This window comes from Carcharhinus amblyrhynchos, chromosome 5, assembly GCF_965287045.1.
Source record: "Carcharhinus amblyrhynchos chromosome 5, sCarAmb.v2.hapA, whole genome shotgun sequence".
Classification (NCBI taxonomy): Eukaryota; Metazoa; Chordata; class Chondrichthyes; order Carcharhiniformes; family Carcharhinidae; genus Carcharhinus; species Carcharhinus amblyrhynchos.
In genome coordinates this window covers 95,445,296-95,464,326 of record NC_137328.1, presented here as the reverse complement: position 1 = coordinate 95,464,326, position 19,031 = coordinate 95,445,296, and the positions used below count along the sequence as shown (strand labels likewise).

Here is a 19,031-nt window from a genome sequence, read left to right as displayed (position 1 = left end):
GGATGTAATAGCATTAGAAGCAGTTAGAGAAAGTTCACACAACGGATTCCTGGGATTAAAAACATTTTTGTATTGTGGTAACTTGGCCACAAAAAGGTAGTCAACATTTGACATGTTGGGATATTTAATCTTACCTACAAAAATATTGAAATACGGCATAGCATGGACTCAGAACTGAAAGCAGACAGATACACAGGTCCCTTGTGTTAAGACTAAATGCACAAAAGCTTGCGCTATTGCTAATGCTCATATGCATGCTCAAACTGCTAAAGACATCAGTATGTACATTCAAATAGGAAAATGCTTACTATTACACTTACGAATAAAGGTTGGGCAGGTTGGGCTATCGCTTAGAAGAATGACAAACCATTTTCTTGAAAAATACAAGATCCTTGATTGACGGGGTGGATGCTAAGAAAACGTTTCCCCTTGTGGGAGAGACTAGAACTAGAGGACACAGTTTAAAAAAAAAGTGGTCTTCCATTTAAGTTGGAGACGAAGAGCTTTTTTTGTCAGAGGGTTGTAGGTCTGTGGAATACTCTTCTTGGCTAATTCGATAGATTCTTGTTTGACAAAGGCAGACCAAAAGTTTGAAGGATAGAAGAAAGTGGATTAGATCTGAGCACAATCAGATCAATCATGATCTTATGAAATGGCAAAGCAGGCAAAATGGCTTGTCCCTGTTCCTAACTCAAACATATATTCTCTAATTGTCCTCAAGGTGGTGGGTAAGCAGCCTTCTTGAAACACTGAAGTCCCTGTGATGAAGATGCATCACGGTGCTGACAGGAAGAGAATTTCAGGATTTTGACCCAGTGGGAATAAAAGAATGACAATATAATTCAAAGTCAGGATGGTATGTTTTGGGGTGGGAACTCATGGATGGTGCTATTCCCTTGCAGCTGCTACCCTTGCTCTTCTAATTGGTGGAGGCTGCAGGTTTGGGAGGTGCTGTTGAAAGTGCCCTGGTAGATTGCTGCAGTGCATCTTGCAGATGGTACATGCTGTTACACAACGTAATGGGGTGGAGGGAATGAATGCTTAAGGTCGGGATAGGGCGCTGATGAAGCAGTCTGATTGTGTCATTGTTAAATGAGAAACAACGGAATACTATTAATATAAGCATAAGTGGTGGAAGAATCTTACTTTATCTGTTCTATTTAAAACACAGTATTTCAACTAGTTATTTTTGTACCTGGCACTAGAGTAGTAAGGACTGCCTTCTTCTTCAAATCTCCTGATGATTGGTTCCTTTAGAACTGCTTCATCTTCTGCAGAGAACTACAGGAAAAGTAAAGAAACGTTGAAACTAACAGCATATCACAGGGCAAGTTTTAATGCAAGCACAGTGAAATGTTAACGTCAGTTGTGGTCATCTGATTTCCATTTTTCTAATTTTATCATGTTTCAATTTAATTCAAATAAACTGAAATTCCAGATTTCATACATGACTAAGTCCTGAAAACTCATCAACTAGTCCACCAACCTCTTAAAAGAAAACCAAAATACTGCACATGCTAGATATCTGAATAAAAACAGAAACTGCTGGAAATACTCAGCAGGTCACACAGTATCTATTGAGCGAGAAATAAAGTTACCATTTCACATTGATGATCTTTCATTAGGTGGACCAGAGTGCTAAATGAATCGCAGTAACTAACTTGGTAAGTACCAGGCACAATGGCAGAGTGGTTAGTGCTGTTGCCTCACAGTGCCAAGGACCTAGGTTCAATTCCCACTTGGGTCATTGTCTGCATGAGTTTCCCCCAGGTGCTCCGGTTTCCTCCCACAGTCTGAAAGACTTGCTGGTTAGGTGTGTTGGCCATGCTAAATTCTCCTTCAGTGTACCCAAACAGGCACCCGAGTGCAGCGACTACGGGATTTTCACAGTACTTCACTGCAGTGTTAATATAAGCCTACTTGTAACAATAATAAATAAATCCAAGTCTACTTACTGACAGGTCCCAGTGGGACCATCAGCATAGGCTCTTATGGAGCCATTTCTTGCAAACCAGGTAAATTCTGGTTCCAACATAGGTTGGCTCCACAGATCTTGCAGTGCCACTGTGGCCCTCAACAGATGAATGCCAAAAATCTGGCCCAATGGCATCAGATTCCCCAATGTTTTATTGGGGAAATTTCTGCACAACCAGCACTGGATGTCCGATAAATATCGCACGGCACTTTTGCAAAGAAGAACAAAGAGCCAGCCCAGTTTCATGATCATTTATCCCTCAACCTACACCATCATAAAGTACAGCCTAGTGATTCATCACTATTGTTGTGAGTAAATTGTCTGCCATATTTGTCTTCAAATAAATAACTTCAAAGATAATTCATTGGCTTTGGCATATGCTGAGACTATTAAAGATGCTGTAAAATGCAGACAATTATTTCTATTATATTGCTTATGATTGTGAATTAATTGTTTAATCACTCTCAATTCAAATGATTCTGCATTTGCACTCTGTATTAATGAAATGAAGTTACTTTAATCTTCTAATTCTCTTTTGCCAAGAGAGTTTTTATTTCTCCCAAGCAGTGCCTGAGCGCTATCTAAAGGTCCCAAAGCAAATACAAAAGTTTGTATTCCAGGTTCAAGACTACTAGTGTGCACACAAGATACATTTTTCAAAACAACTTGAGTATACATATTTATACACAGCAGTTCAGAAATCCCACTTGGCCCAGGCTCCAAAATATAGAGCAGGAAATGAGAAGACAAATACTGGTATAGTACCAGTGGATTTCCAATAATAAGGTGGTTAGGACAGAGGAGAATCATTGATTTTTCAGTTTATGCAAAGTACTCTCAGAAAATTAGGGTTGTTACAGCCACTTATATTTGTGAAACCAGTGCATAGATTTAGAAAACAAAATGTTTCTTCATGTTGGGTTTCTGTGCTTATCCAATGCAGAAGTTATTCAAGGGGGTGGGTTTACCATGTGTAAACTGCATGCTGTTTGTACTGCCATTTCTGTCTTCATTACTTCAAACTCAAGCTCACCTGTCCCAGCTCTATATATTAAACTATTTTACCTGAAGGAGTCCCACATCACATGGATACCCACCTCTTTTCCTTCTCTTGTCCTTTGGTCCTTTGTAATTGTAGCTAAAACAGTGGCAGCTTGTTCACCCCCCATCACAGAGATGCGTGCATTTGGCCACATGTAGAGGAACCTTGGGCTGATAGGATAATAGAGAAAATGAAGTTTAATGGCATTCATTATTAAATACAATAATGTCTTCCCCTCCCACAAAAACACTTAAGGCGAAAGGCAGAATTCTTCAAACTGACAATATGGCAAATTTTGCAGATCAGAGCTCGTCTTTCCAAATAATAAAACATATTCAGATATTCCACAACACAACGACTATAAAGGTAGTAATCATAAAACATATAGCAAGAAACCTGAACTGCAGGACATCAGTTGTCAGAAAAATCATTAATAATTGGTTTAGCTTTATCATGGAAATATAAGTGTTTAAGACATGTAAATTACATTAAATAAAACTTGACAAATTTAATTCAAAGATATTGTGGACTCCTTGACTATGATGTTCTATGTTCTATTTCTAAATAGGTTCCATGTACCGGACATCTAGAAGGGCATTTTTGCTGATTTCATATATATTTTCCTTTTCACTTCTATGTAATCTTGAAAGTCAGTTTAATGTGACAGTATTCTATAACATTAGCATTTTATTTCAGCTTGTCAAACACTCAATTATTTGAAAAAAAATTAAGAATAAATGAAAATGTTGTTAGTTTTTCTTTTTCATCTCAAGTGCAAGCTATCAATAACGGCAATTTGAAATAAAATGTTAAATGTTGTACCTGAATTGAGAAAAGACAGGTTAACATTTTGGGAGGAGTCCCGGCTGAAAAGATTGTATCCAAAATTAGAACCTACCTTTTCTCTTTCAGATGCTAAGAGATTTTAACATGTGTATTTAAAATTTGACAGACCAATGCAATGGTACTGTAATCTGCATGAATGAAATTTGTTGCCATATTACATTAACCTCATCATATTTACAATTTAACAATGTTTGTGTAATTATCTTAACTGGCATAGCACTGTCGAGAGCTTAGTTACACATGTTTCCATCAGCTCGTATGGAGCACATGCAACTTAAGTGTCTGTTCGTAAAATAAGAACCTCTGTTTGGAGGTCTTGGGAAGGACAATCACAGCTTTGGTTTTACATTTTCCTTTTTGAGTTTAATTCAATGTTAAGTTTTATCTACTGGAGGCTGGATCAATTTAGTGGTTTGGTAAAATCGAATTGATTAGATTGACAGTGGTTATAGTGTTTCAGTAGCCTCTTCTCTTTTTCAGGATCTTTTGAGATGTTAGACCTACGTCAATTAACACAATTATTCACATACACAGCTTTGATCTCCATTATAATTACTCAAAATGGTTACAAGATTCTATATCTAATTGAATGATAATTCATAATTTGCAATGAATATACATTCCCTTAATTAAAAACCTAATTGGAAAAGTGATCAAACTAGCTAACAAGAGAAATTAAGGTAGTGATGAGCCAAAGGAAAAGCATTATAATGTTGCCAAAGACTGGTAAGCCTAATCACTGGGAGGTACCAATGAAGATACCAGCAAATGACGGCTATGAAAGTAATGAAGAGAGAAAAAAAATGGAATACGAGAGAAAACTATCAAAAGACACAAAAACAGATTGTAAAAGTTTTGATAGATAAGTATAAAGTAAGATATTAGCAAAAGTAAACATGGAGCTCATATAAACTCACAGAACTCATAGCTCATAGAAGACAGAGGGTGGTGGTGGAGGGAAAATTTTCAGACTAGAGGCCAGTTACCAGCAGTGTCACACAGGGATCAGTGCTGGGTCCTCTGTTAATTGTGATTTTTATCAATGACTTGGAAGAGGGGGCTGAAGGATGGGTAAGTAAATTTGCTGATGACACCAAGATTGGTGGAGTTATGGATGAGGTGGAGGGTTCTTGTAGGATGCAGAGCTGGGCCGAAAAGTGGCAGATGGTGTTTAACCCTGATAAGTGTGAGGTGATTAATTTTGGTAGGACAAACTTGAATGCAGATTAAGGGTCAATGGCAGGGTTCTGAGGAATGTGGAAGAACAGAGAGATCCTGGCGTTCATATCCACAGATCTCTGAAGGTTGCCACTCAAGTGGATAGAGCTGTGAAGAAGGCTTATAGTGTGTTAACATTTATTAACAGGGGGTTTGAGTTTAAGAGCCGTGGGATTATGCTGCAACTGTACTGGACATTGGTGTGACCACATTTGGAATATTGTGTGCAGTTCTAGTCACCTCACTATAAGAAGGATGTGGAAGCATTGGAGAGAGTGCAGAGGAGATTTACCAGGATGCTGCCTGGTTTGGAGGGTAGGTCTTATGATGAAAGGTTGAGGGAGCTGGGGCTTTTCTCTTTAGAACGGAAGAGGACAAAAGGTGACTTATTAGAGGTTTATAAGATGACGAAGGGGATAAACAGCATGGACGTGCAGAGACTATTGCCTCGGGTGGATGTAGCTGTTATTAGAAGACATAACTATAAGGTTCATGGTGGAAGATATAGGAGGGATGTCTGAGGTAAATTCTTTACTCAGAGAGTGGCTGGGGTATGGAATGCACTACCTGCTGTGATAGTGAAGTCAGACACTTTAGAAACTTTCAAGCGATTATTGGATGGGCACATGGAGCACTCCAAAATGATAATGAGTGGGTAGCTTGATCTTGGGTTCGGACATAGCTCGGCACAACATCGAGGGCCGAAGGGCCTGTACTGTTCTATGTTCTATAAGTAGGCATCTGTTCATGATTCTGCCACTCATTCCTCCTTAGTCATATCATTTTGTTTATCTGTTCTATACTTGTCTTTGACCTCGCACAACCAATCTTTTAGTCATTTAACCATTCCTGCCTTCCACCCAATCAAAAACATTGCCTTTTGTTCTTTTTCCTGCCTGCACCCCACCATCACCACAGCCCATCTCCAGTCACTGGCTTAAAACCTATTGCATCTCAAACTTCCCTCAGTTCCATTGACCTGATGTTTGTTTCTCAATCTACAGAGGCTGCCATTGCTGCTGAGTATTTCCAGCATTTCCTATTTTCATTTCAGATTTCTATCTGTACTAGACATAGTATAGAGTATAACAATTAGTACAGGCACTTGCCTATATGCTCTTCCACACATTCCATAGTTTCCAGCACCATATGAACCACCCACAATCACAGTAATTTTGGGAACATTTGCACATGCAACGGCAGTCACCATTTTGGCTCCATCTTTAGCTATTCCGCCAGCTTCATATTCTCTTCCGACCATGAAACCTTTTGTTAGAAAGTAATAATTAGTTAGGCTATATTTACTAAATCTTCAGCATTCAAGCTCTAAATCTAAAAAACATTCCAAAGCAACAGAAGGAAAATATAATTCTGGATAAAGATACCGAGATGTCTGTCAATATAATTCTTTTCTGACATCCACTTAGTATTTTACGATCTGTCTGTTGTAATTATCTTCATTTATAAGGCTTGTCCATTAAGATTCAGTCGACATTCATTTTACTATAGAATGGATAAGATGTGGTGACATCCTTCAAGTTTAATGCTGCTATTAAAATGGCAGGAAAAAGCATTTAATATCCATTAAATGCTCTTATAACAACATTGCTGAAAGTGAAATAATTATTTCTGATTTTTATTTAAAGTCACACAGTACTCCAACTGTGTTGCAGTAGTTGTTAATGTAACACAAAGGGGTGGCAGATAACATGAATCAATCTAAATATGCAAAAAACAGGGACAGCTTTCAGAATATGTAAAGAAAATGACTCTGGGGCATTGTTAATGTCACATGGGCAACTGAGACTATTGCAGGGTAGAGTTCTGTGGAGAAAAAAGGCATACACACAATGTGGAAATGGAACTGACAAAATCTGAATACACAAGCACAAATACTGAAGTTCACAGTAAGGTAACTTTGCCTGAAGAAATCTTGATCTCAGTTACATCTCACTGACTCTATAGAGAAACTGTTGAGAAGGACCAATTTCAAAGTGGAAGGACCAATTCTACAGGTGGTAAGTTGCCATTTAAACTTTTAAGGGGAGATGAAAGGATGCTTACAAATGTACTTTAAAATAGTCTGTTCTATTTATGAAAACAATTTGAGGCTGGGTTCGATTCCATCCTTGGGTCGCTGTCCGTGTGGGTTTGCATGTTCTCCTGTGTTCGCGTAGGTTTCTTCCTGGTGTTCCAGTTTCCTCCCACAGTCCAAAGATGTGCAGGTCAGGTGGACTGGCCATGCTAAATTGCTCCTTACTGTCCCAAGATGTGTAAGTTAGGGGGATTTGCCATGGTGAACGTACAGGGTTAAGGGGATAAGGAGAGGGCCTGGATAAGACATGCTGTCAGAGTTGGTGCAGACTCGATGGACTATACGGCCTCTTTCTCCACTGTAGGGATTCTAGGGGCAGCACAGTGATTAGCACTGCTGCCTCACAGTGCCTGGGATCCGGGTTCAATTCCAGCCTCGGGTGACTGGCTGTGTGAAGTTTGCAATTCTCCCCACGTCTGCATGGTTTCCTCTGGGTGGGTGCTCCGGTTTCCCCCAAAGATCACAGAATTCCTACAGTGCAGGAGGAGGCCATTTGGCCCATCAAGTCTGCACCGACCACAATCCTACCATATTCCCATAACCCCACATGTTTATCCTGGTAATCCACCTGACACCAGGGTCAATTTAATATGGTCAATCAGCCTAACCTGTACATTTTTGGACTGTGGGAGGAAACCGGAGCACCCGGAGGAAATCCACACAGAAATGGGAAGAATGTGCAAACTCCACACACCGAGGCCAGAATTGAACCCAGGTCCCTGGCACTGTGAGGCAGCAGTACTAACCACTGTACCACTGTTCTGCCCTGTGCAGATTACGTTGATTGGCCATGAAAAATTGCCCCTTAGCATCAGGGAGATTAGGAGGGTAAATATGTGGGATTACAGGGATAAGATCTGAGTGGAATTGTTGTTGATGCAGGATCAATGGGCCAAATGGCCCCCTTCTGCTCTCTAGATTCAATGAAAACACAATAACATTGATTAAAAGTATAAATCTGCAAAGAAGTTGGAAGATTTTACAATCTCAAGTTCTTTTAAACTATACTTATTGTCACAAGTAGGCTTACATCAACACTGCAATGAAGCTACTGTGAAAATCTTTAGGGTGCACCTTTGGCTCTTTCATCTTCTTGTCTGTTTCTCTTGTGATACAATGACCATTAGGTATGGATAAGCATATATTTGACAATGGCCACAGCTAAATGAACAGATATTGCTCTATTCTGATTTGTTGTGTCCAAAATACGGGCAGAAATGCTCCTTCTCACCTGTTATGTTCTGTAGAAATACGAGGGGGATGTTTCGTTGACAGCACAGCTCAATAAAATGAGTTCCCTGTAATTAGATAAAGAGGCACATTAGTTTTGAGAGTCTTAAGGAAGATAATGTTAGCAAGGTACATAGCCCTGATGATAAAAAAGTTTTACAAAACTGAAAAAATAAAGGTATCTTGATGTCAGACAAGCTTATGTTTCATTTTATTACTGTCAGGGGGAAAATAAAGCACAAGCATCTTGAAGTAATTGAGTTCAATCTTTGACCTACCAACTGAAGAGTCTGCAGTATTCTAGCTGCTGGATCACCTTCAGCTCTACAGAATGCTGAAAATTGGTTAGATTTTTCTGTAAGGTGTGTTTTTTTTAACATTAGCACTTCCTTCACATCTAACACCACAGCATTTACCCTTGGAAAGGTGTTTTAAAATCACACTCGCGGCACACCACGTAAGATGTATTTTTGATAAGTGCTGTAAAAAGGCCATAGCATAACTGAAAGCCAAGCAATGATCCATAGTATTCACAGCACAGAAACAAGTCCGTCATGGTCTATACAGTTCACACGAGCCTCCTTCCGTACTTCTTCTATAACCCCTGTTAATATATCCTTCCATTCCTTTTACCCTTATGTGTTTGCCGAACTTTCCCTTAAATATGTTTATACTAGTTGCCTCAACTACTCTTTGTGATAGCAAATTCTACATTTTAAACATTCTCTGGGTAAGGCCTCCTTTAAGGCACTCCTTACAACCAACTTAGTGACCAAGCTTTTGGTCATCTGACTTAACAGTGGCTTATGAGGCTCAGTGTTTGCTACATTTTATAATATTCCTGTGAAACTCGTTGTGACATTTCATTATGTTGAGGGCGCTGTATAAGTTGTTATTGTTGGAAAGAAGTTTTGCCTCAGTTCCCTATTGAATTAATTAGTGACTATGTTATAGTTATGGTCCCAAGTTCAGGCCTCCCTCACATGTCAAAGCTTTTTTTTTACCTACCCTATTCAAAACTTTAATATCTCCATTGGTTTACTCTTTAATCTATTATTTATTAGTTACAGCCAATTTGGATCCCAATCATTTTGCAATTGTATTTATAATTACCAAGTCTAAATTACTTCCGTAAATGGCAAACAATTCTTGTGGAACACAACTCCACACTTTGACAGGTTAAGTTTAACCCATACTTGTTTTGTGTTCACTATCCATTCTGCTACTTGTCCTAACTACATAAGTTTGACCTTAAGCATGAGTCTACCTTGCTGTACATTTAAAAAGCCTGCAGAGGACTGTTTGTGAAGGTAACAATTTAAATATGCATTTTCAGACCATTCTGAATTGCATAAAAAGCTATTTAGGCTCTAAGCCGCTCAATCTATACGTTGTTTTATCATCATCAATCTGGACAGCTGATTTTCATCTTTGTTCAAATTTAATGGAACTGCAATCTTCCACTTCAATGAATCGCCCACATTTACTCAAGCAAAAGTGGCAATTTCTGTATAAATGACTGCTGGTGACTAATACCATGGAAACTATAAAAGACAAAGTATTGCAGCTGTTGAACAATGTTATCTTTATTTAAGGTCAAAACTTAAGATGCATAAAAGCATCAACAACTCTAACTGTTTGAGAAAAATTATGATCAAACTTATTTTACATTGAACTGCTTCACACTGTAGAATCTCAACAAGTCCTTGATGCTGTCAACAAAAATACTTGCCCCAAAAAGTAAACAAAAAGATGAAAAATTAACAGGATGTTGGTTATTTGCCATGCTTGGTTAAGCGTTGCTAGTTACTTCTTAATGTACTATGTTTTGACTGAAAGTCTGTGACAGCGTAGGAATTTTACACATTCTTATTTTCACATAGAGAACAATAGGATAGAAATATAGTTCACTGATAATTGCTACAGCGTAAGAGAATAAAATCTTTGAAATTATCTGAGAATTGTGGAAGCAGATCCAACACTAATCTTCAAAAGGGAATTAATAAGTATTTGACGGTTTTATTTTAAGTTACAGGAAAAAAGCAGGAGAGCGAGACTAATTAGAAGGTCTTTCAGAACGCTGGCTCTGGCACAATGATCTCCTATAGTGTATCATTCGATGATTTTCTGTGGTCAACTATAATGCTCATTAGCTGAATAGTAAAGTGGATTCTATAGCTTAAGGTGCACAAAACTTTCCTTTCTTCGCACTGACATCACACATTTTCAGACTCTGATCAGCCCCCATCAATGGGTTTGCGGGGGGTGGGGGTGCGCGCTGCACACTGCACACCACCCTGCTGGTCATCCAGACTTCTCTGCCAGTTTACAGGACAGTGGGTGAGGCCAGTGGAAATCCGCTCATCCTTTGCACTAATTAATGGCCACTTGAGGGCTGATTCCCATCCTGGTCTCTATTCTGAGGCTGGCATTAGGAGTTCAGTGATGGGGTGGGGGGAGATGCCCAGCAAGTTATCCCTCATTGGCCTCAGGTGGGGAGTGGGAGAGCACAACCATTACTAGATCCTTTCGAGATCAAGCATTCTCCATCAAGGTGTGGGCTCCCCAGGTACTCCCTCCCCACTTTACATCCAAATCAGAGACCCTAACTCCTGACTCTGGACTCCCCTGTGTTCTGGGCCTTCAGCATTTTGACTCAGGGGCCTTCTTGTAGTCCTGGCAGTGGCCACCAGCCAATGAATGTTTCATAGAGTGTTAAATGGCTGCAGGGCAGCTGTAATCAGCAGGGATGCTTTGCCCATGAGCTTCTCTGGTGGCTGGGCAGGTAGTTTTGCAATGAGAAAAATCCTGTTCCTTGTTTTGGAATTTCAGGAATATTTAGATACAGAACGTTGAAACACTTACACTTTTGCAGCAGAATTGAAACACAGAAGGTTACCTATTCTTTCTTGGTCTTTAGATTCAGAATTACATTGTATTTTGTGCATTACGAAATAAAACCAATTGCCCTGGTGGAGCAAATATAATAGAGACTGGTGTTAAATAGCTAAGACTGAGTAGTTACTAATACATCAGTTCTAGAAAACCCAAACTATAGCCAAACGCTGCTTTTAAAAACATGAGAATTTAAAAATAACTTGTAATTAAGTGAACAGCTGTGGATACCATGTTCATATAAATGGAATATCAAACAGTAATGCTGGAACAAATGTATCACGCAAATGAAAATATCAGCCAATGTTCAATTAAAAGTTCTCTGATTAATGACAGTTCAAGATTAGTCCAGGTACAAAAAAATTATTAGATTATCGTTCCATTTCCCTGAAGAAATAGAGAAATGATGATACGTCCTGGTGAGTGTGTTTTCAAAAAGATCTCTTGCGAGTATGAAAAAAAGCAAAGAAAAAGCTAGAAACCATTGCCAAGAAACTATATTTTTCATTTATCTGTTGGTGTCTGAGGGAAAGAGTTGACATTTAGATTATAGATTGGTCATCAGAGTACAGATCTGGCAAGGGAGGCTGCCTGCATCCTGACTGAACTGATTTTGTCTTTTTTCAGACTGGGAAAAATCACTGGAGATAAAACTGGACATGGGACAGAAAACAGGCAGTATTGCATCTGTCACCTGTTAATCAGTTCCACTGACTGCTTCAGAATTGAAGATCAAACATGCCTTGTAGATCAGAAAATTCAATTTTGCCTGTTTTGTATCGCTATTGATCTCTAATTTCACCCCCATTTGTTTTTTCACCAGCATTTTCTGTTTCATTTTAGAACTATTGTATTCATAAGAAAGTTTCCTTCCTGCTATTTCCAACATTCTTTGTTTTTTTTGCTTATGTGAGCTTCTCCCATGCACTACTAAACATTCTTCTTAAATTCTTAAGTTTCTGATAGAACTTTGCTCTCCCCCAAAAGATCCAGTAGTACCTCAATGTTCTCAGTCACCATCAGGTAACAATACCCAAGGCCAGGGTGCTGTGTCAAAGTGGGATCATCTGCACAACACAATTTATCACTCTATACTTGCTATATACAGGAAGAGAGTTCACAGGAATATTGACTGGTTTTAAGTTTATTGGACTGAAATGGAGCCAGCTACCGCAACCAAAAGGAAGGTCCTCATGAACTACAACCCACACCCCAGCCAACAAAACCTAGATACACTCAGAGCCTCCTGAATCAAATCTCAGCAGATTGCTTGCTCCATGCTCAACTGACCAACCAATACTGTTTGAAACTCTGCAACAGCACACAATCTGCTGCTGGGGGGGTGTTTGAAGAAATCAAGAAAGCAACATGACCAGCAGCAATATAATCAACCCCCTTGAAGGCAGAAGCATGGATGATCATCACTGAACCTTGCAAGCAATTGTAAAGATGGGTGGGGCACTATCTCAAACTCCAGAGCAAGGATTAAATATTACTCAAGAGGGCACACACGAATCAGAAGCACGAGAAATCACACGAGGAGGCATCCCAACATCATTGCGCACCTGAATGATATTCCAGTCAGTGTGCGCAAGGTCGGAAAGCGTGCCTACCGACAATCAAGCAGGCAATTTAATCCATTAAGGGGTTAATTGAAAGCAATTTTATGAGACTCATCTACTCTTATGGTTGGTGATTGGACTGATTGGCCTTTACATTTTAGTTGCAATCTCAATCCAGGGTGGGATGAAATGTCAGGACTGAAATAAAATTAAAAAGATGTCTGGGGACAGAGCTTTGTGCTCGAATGTGCTGCCTAAACAACATTTGCAGTATTTTTCCATTGGAATTTATTTTGTACAGGTCTGCAGCTCCCTGAGACAACTCTGTCATCCAAATGGATAACGGCCAAATCTGCAAAGCCATATTCGATGACAGGCCTGCCACTGGCACAAGATCAATGGGTTGTCCACACCTGTGATACAAGGATGACTGCAAGTGAGACTTCAGCTGGCCAGAATCAGAGTTGATGCATTGGGAGTCCTCCCTGCTAACTGGAGTGCCAGGAGCCAAGCAGTCAGGATGGGCAAGGAAAAAGCAGAGAAGAAAATATCCACGTAGCAGTAAAGAGCATCTGCTGGGAAAAAAAAAAATCAATCGATCTTGGGCCACCACTGTTTATTTGTGCCAGCTGCTGAATGGGACTGCCACTCACAAATTAGCTTCTACAGCCACAATAGACAATATTCAATTCAAGAATGACATTCTCAAGAAATGGATGGATGCCCCAACGAATGCAAAACTATTCATCTCAGTAAATAAGTTATAACCCTGCTGGTTACTAACTTAACACTTGGACAGTAACATGAAAATGTATATGTGAAGTATCATACAAGAGAACAATTCAGTGGAAGCTCAGATTCTTTCTGTGCTATTTACTAAATGTTCAATGAATAATCTATTAAGCAAAAATATGCATTTCAAATCCGCTGAATTTCAACATCAAGTTTGCAAGACGAATCTGTAAATAACAACATAACACACTTTTATGTCAAAGGTAAAGAGCCTAACATGATTTTGAATAGGACTATGTCAGAGACACAATTTTTCTCAGTACCCTGTGAGGGATTAAGACTGTATATTTAAAAAGTAAAGTTAAAGTTTATTCATTTATTAGTCAGAAGTAAGGCTTACATTAACACTGCAATAAAATTACTGTGAAATTCCCCTAGTCACAACAGTCCAGTGTCTGTTCAGATCAATGCGCCTAACCAGCACATTTTTCAGAAAGTGGGAGGAAACCGGAGCACTCAGAGGACACCCATGCAGATACTGGGAGAACGTGCGAACTCCACACAGACAATGACCTAAGCCGGGTATTGAACCTGGGTCCCTGGTGCTGTGAAGCGGCTGTGCTAATACCTGTGCTACCCACATTTTTATGAAGTATCTACAAAGATACTCATTACAAGTTCTAATTTTTTCTTAAATGACTGAGCCTATGTCTTTTTCTGATCCCTGAACAAAAGCAGCCCACACCTCATCATCACTAATAAGTCACTAACAACCACCTATGGACTGCACAACTTCAAAGAAAGCTGGTCATCTGCATTTAATAACCCTGGCTGGCCAAAACGAGATGGGTTGTTTGCTAAGCTAAAGGCCCTGCAATCTTCCTTTCAATTCTTAACAGTTGAAACATTTAATCTAGATGGATACCCATTCTTTGTCAAAGACCTGGTGCAAAGGTAGGAGTCATGTGACATGAGCCACTGGCTTATAGAACAAGTAACGTTGTTTTCTGAACTGCATAGCTCTGTCTGCAATTTACCATCTAAATAGTAGCCTCACAAACAAGAAGCTCTACCCAGGTGAAATATATGGCCCCTATTTACACCTCTTCTGCTCAAAATTCTGTGTTGTCACCTGAAAGATGGATTCATCTCTGCATGCCTATCACATTATGTGAAACGACACCACCAACAAAGTAAATTATCCAGCATCGGTTTTCAATCTGCAGTCCTCCATGAAGGAGTATCTCAATGGACATTGATTCTGAACTCTTGAACCCACATGAACCAATATTTATTTTCTCTGTGGTCACTGTACTCTGAAACCTTCTGTTCTCTGTTCTTCTCTTTCCTGTCTGAACGTGAAGGCGATATTGCAACCACGTTTCACATTTTGAATGTGCAATAAAGTAACCCTTTTTCATTCATCATATCTTGAGTTTGGTGTGGAATTAGTAATAGAAAATTGAATTGCACCAAATGCAAGGTTAGGGAAATATGCCATGGTTTATAGAGGTAAACAAATTAAAAAACCTTTAAGTTTACAGATGGATGGTGAGAGGAGAAACTTGTGTTTAAATTAACCCCCTCCTGTCCGCAACAACTCTTAAGTGGGATGATGGAGCTGTGGGAGAAGTTGATAAATGAAGTGTCACTAAGATGTTCACTCCCAATCACCTAATAAAAACACTTTTGGAAAATATTCATCTTTAGACATCAGAATTGAGTTTTGTTGTCATAGTTTTGCATGTGCACCCATAATGGAAAAGTCTATTGACATTCACTGTGGATGCTCATTTGTGAAAAATAAAGGTAAGGGCATCTAAGGAACTATACACGGATAAAAGTCGGCACATCAGCAGAGAAAACACGGGTGGGGAAGGGTGGAGTGAAGTAGAAAAATAGTGGGAGTTTATTAATGACCAGTATCTCTCAAAAGTTCATCAAATAATTCCCTTTCTTAAAAAAAACCGACTGACGCAAGATAATGACAAATTTAATGAAAACATCCATCATCAGCAGCAGCTGAAGGTCAATATCAAACTTCAACCTTAAACCAAGGTAATTTTTCACAAGATGAAATATATTGACTTTCTGACTTGTCTGCACCTCTAGTTAAAGCCTGCTGATGTCACCTGGATTCAATCAGTTGTGACATTTTGAGTCACTGAGCATTTGAACATTTCAATCTGAAGTTGACCAATGTAAGCAAACATTTCAGAATTGTTGGCTCACAAATTGCCTCTCTTAATAATGTCATGTTGTAAGTGCACTTTGGTTATACAATTAAAACTTGCTTTTGGTAATTCCACAATCCTACAATGGGTTTAAAAAGGGCACTGGGCAATGCAGGAACTAAAGATTAGTATAATCAATGTTTTGTACATGCTTTGAACCTTCAGTCCAGACATAGTGCAGTGTTCAAATAGATGCTGTATGGATGTATGAAACAGATGGATTCAACAATCCATTAAAGGAAAGGTGTAATGTTCTCAGTTAAAGGCAAGACCTCATATTATAAAGGAACAGATATAATACAAGGTAAATGGCAGCTGCTGATACTTTCTGTCACAGTGATATGTGTTCAAAAGAAGCCTGAAGTCATTTGTGCAGATTTCCTTTCTTTTCCCAGTATAAAGATTGTCCTTATTCAAAATATTTATTATATAAACTGATCCTCACTAATAAATTCCAAGACTGCTGTATGTTTGTGGGTTACTAACAACAGAGCTACTCCAGATTCAGAACTGCAAAAGATGCAATTCTCCCTAACTTAATCAGGTCCTGAGACTTGCAGCCAGATTTAATGCACACCAGCCAATGGGTTTAAAGATGCACAATGAACCAATGCCTATGTATCTGCCCGCACTACAGTTTTATCTGTGAAGTGAAGGGGTGGCAGGCTACAACCATGGGTCAACCAAAATTCTTAAGTGAGCAACTTAAGAACTGCCCACTTTATTTGGTCCAGCAAACCAGCTGTGTCATTCAATAATATCATGGTTGATCTGTTTGGGGCCTTAATTCCACTTTCCTGCTTGCTCCTCATAACCACTGATTGTTTCATAGAATCATCACAGTGCAGGGGATGACCATTTGGCCCACTGCATCTGCACCAACAATCCCACCCAGGCCTTATACCCAAACCCATTTATTTACCCTACTAATATCGCTAACAGCAAGGTGCAATTTAGCATGGTCAATCAAACTAACCCTCAAATATGGCTTCACCAATGCCTTGTACAGTGTAGCAAGATTTCTACTTTTATTCTCCATCCCACTTGCAATAAAAACCAACATTCCCTGCTGTACCTGCATGCTATCTTTTTGTCATTACTTGCTGTACCGGCATGCTATCTTTTTGTCATTCACATACAAGGACATCCAGGTCCCTCTGTATTACAGCATTCTGCTTTTCTATTCTTCCTGTCAAAGTGTCCAACCTCATATTTTCCCACATCTGCCAAATCTTTGCCCACACACATAACCTATCACAATCCCTTTGCTGATTCTTTGTATCCTCCTCACAATTACTTTCTTACATCTATGTTTTTATCAGCAAATTTAGCTACAATGCTCTCTGTTCTTTCATCCAAATCATTGTCTGTGTGTAGCCATTCCTGTGTTTCATATTGTGGCCTTTCTTGTTTTGTGTTTTACAGTTTAATAAACTTTATTTTCTTTGAATGAATATAAGACAGAACCTTTCCTCACTGATTTGAATATCTTTCCTCACATTAAAGCAAATTGCAAAATAAACAATTAAGAACTGGCATTCCAGTTACCCTTTTGGATTTTAACAATATAGTGAAGTAAAGGAAAGGAAGCAAAGGAAAGAAGGAAAAGAAGCAAAGAAAAGAAAGAAAGGAAGGGAAAGGAAATAAATTAAAGTAAAGGAGGGAGAAAGAAGGAAAGAGGGGTGAAGGGAAAGGAAGATCTTTTTTAACTAACAGACATATCAAAGTGGTTTACAGCCAATTATATACTTTTGACACAATAGAAATAATACAAGTTTCATAATGAGTGAATCTTCACTGAAGCTGAGAATCTACTCTGCTGGAATTTTGCTTTAAATTCTCTGCAATGCCTTTCTGAAGATAGTGTGCACTAAATTACACATTATATTCCAAATGTAATAGTACTAATCAGTTAAACAGGATTAAAACAATCTGTTTGATTTGTCAATTGTTGTTCAGCCTTGCTGATAACACCATTACATTTTCTAATGACAAGCCAGTGACCATGTACATAAATTTCATGCTTTATGTTGTAATGAGGATTACTTTACGTGCACTTGGGCATTAATCCCCTTCCCTTCATTTGTCCATTTGTTGAATGTTTCCTGGTTGCTATGAAAACAAGCAAACTCTGTTAGATTAATCAGCTGGTTAATTAGCTTGGTTTAATCAGTAGACTTCCTATTCTCAGAAATATCCATTTCAAATCATTTGTGAATATCACAATGTGAACTAGAAGGGACCCACAAGGTATTTCACAACAACTTTGCCACTGATAATTTTTTCTCTCATTCCACTTTTTTCCAGTTATCATGACTAGTTGTTTTCAAACTAGCTGGCTGAGACAACTGTATACAAACCTTCTTTGCAGATTCTGAGAAAAGGACTCCGTTGTTTCCAATGATGCCGACTGGGTATCCAAAAATCCTTGCAAACCCTGGAGATATCCCAGAGGAGGAGAAACATAAAAGAGTATTTTGAAAAGTATAGATAGTCCTATGGTTGTAAATTGTTGCACTGCAAATCATAGTCATATTCAGGTTTATAGCAAAATATAAGCATTACAGCCACTGATGTCTTCCAACAGGCATTATTTAGAAAGAAAGATCTGCATTTATAAACTGCCTTTAACATCTCCAGGATGTCTCAAATGTTCTGCAGCCCATGAATAAGGACATCAGGGAGGCAGAATGGTTGGCACTGCTGCCTCACAGCGCCAGGGATCCAGGTTCAATACCCAGCTTGGGTCACTGTCTGCATGGAGTTTGCACATACATTCTCCCCATGTCTGTGTGGGTTTCCCCCAGGTGCTCCGATTTTCTCGCACAGTCCAAAGATGTGTGAGTTAGATGGATTGGCTATGATAAATTGTCCCTTAGTGTCAGAGGGATTAGCAGGGTAAATGTATGGGGTTACAGAGATAGGGCCTCGACGGACCAAATGGCCTCTTTCTGAAAAGTAGGGATTCTATGATTCTAAGTATTTTTGAAGTGTAGTCACTGATATAACATAGGAAATTTACTATGTTAAAATAATATTTAAAAAGTAGATACCTCACGGATTCACAATCAACTATAGTTATGTTTTTTGCAGCAGCAGTAATGGCCCAAGGAAATTTATTTTGAAGATGATAATGGTTAAAACAAATATAATGCAAATGTGATATTGGTGTATAGAAAAATGAAAACCCTTGGCACAATCA

At 38.9% G+C, this 19,031-nt stretch overlaps 1 protein-coding gene across 1 annotated transcript in view; it reads right to left on the bottom strand.

The window, feature by feature from the left end:
• mccc2 (methylcrotonyl-CoA carboxylase subunit 2) overlaps window positions 1-19,031 on the bottom strand; it is a 72,468-nt gene that overhangs the window by 8,483 nt on the left and 44,954 nt on the right. Inside the window, exons 12-16 of the mRNA XM_080189233.1 lie at window positions 18,190-18,266; window positions 8,408-8,474; window positions 6,191-6,347; window positions 3,073-3,187; window positions 1,196-1,281 (exon numbers count right to left, since the gene is read on the bottom strand). Of these exons, the coding sequence (XP_080045359.1) occupies window positions 1,196-1,281; window positions 3,073-3,187; window positions 6,191-6,347; window positions 8,408-8,474; window positions 18,190-18,266 (502 nt within the window). The remainder of the gene's footprint in view (window positions 1-1,195; window positions 1,282-3,072; window positions 3,188-6,190; window positions 6,348-8,407; window positions 8,475-18,189; window positions 18,267-19,031) is intronic.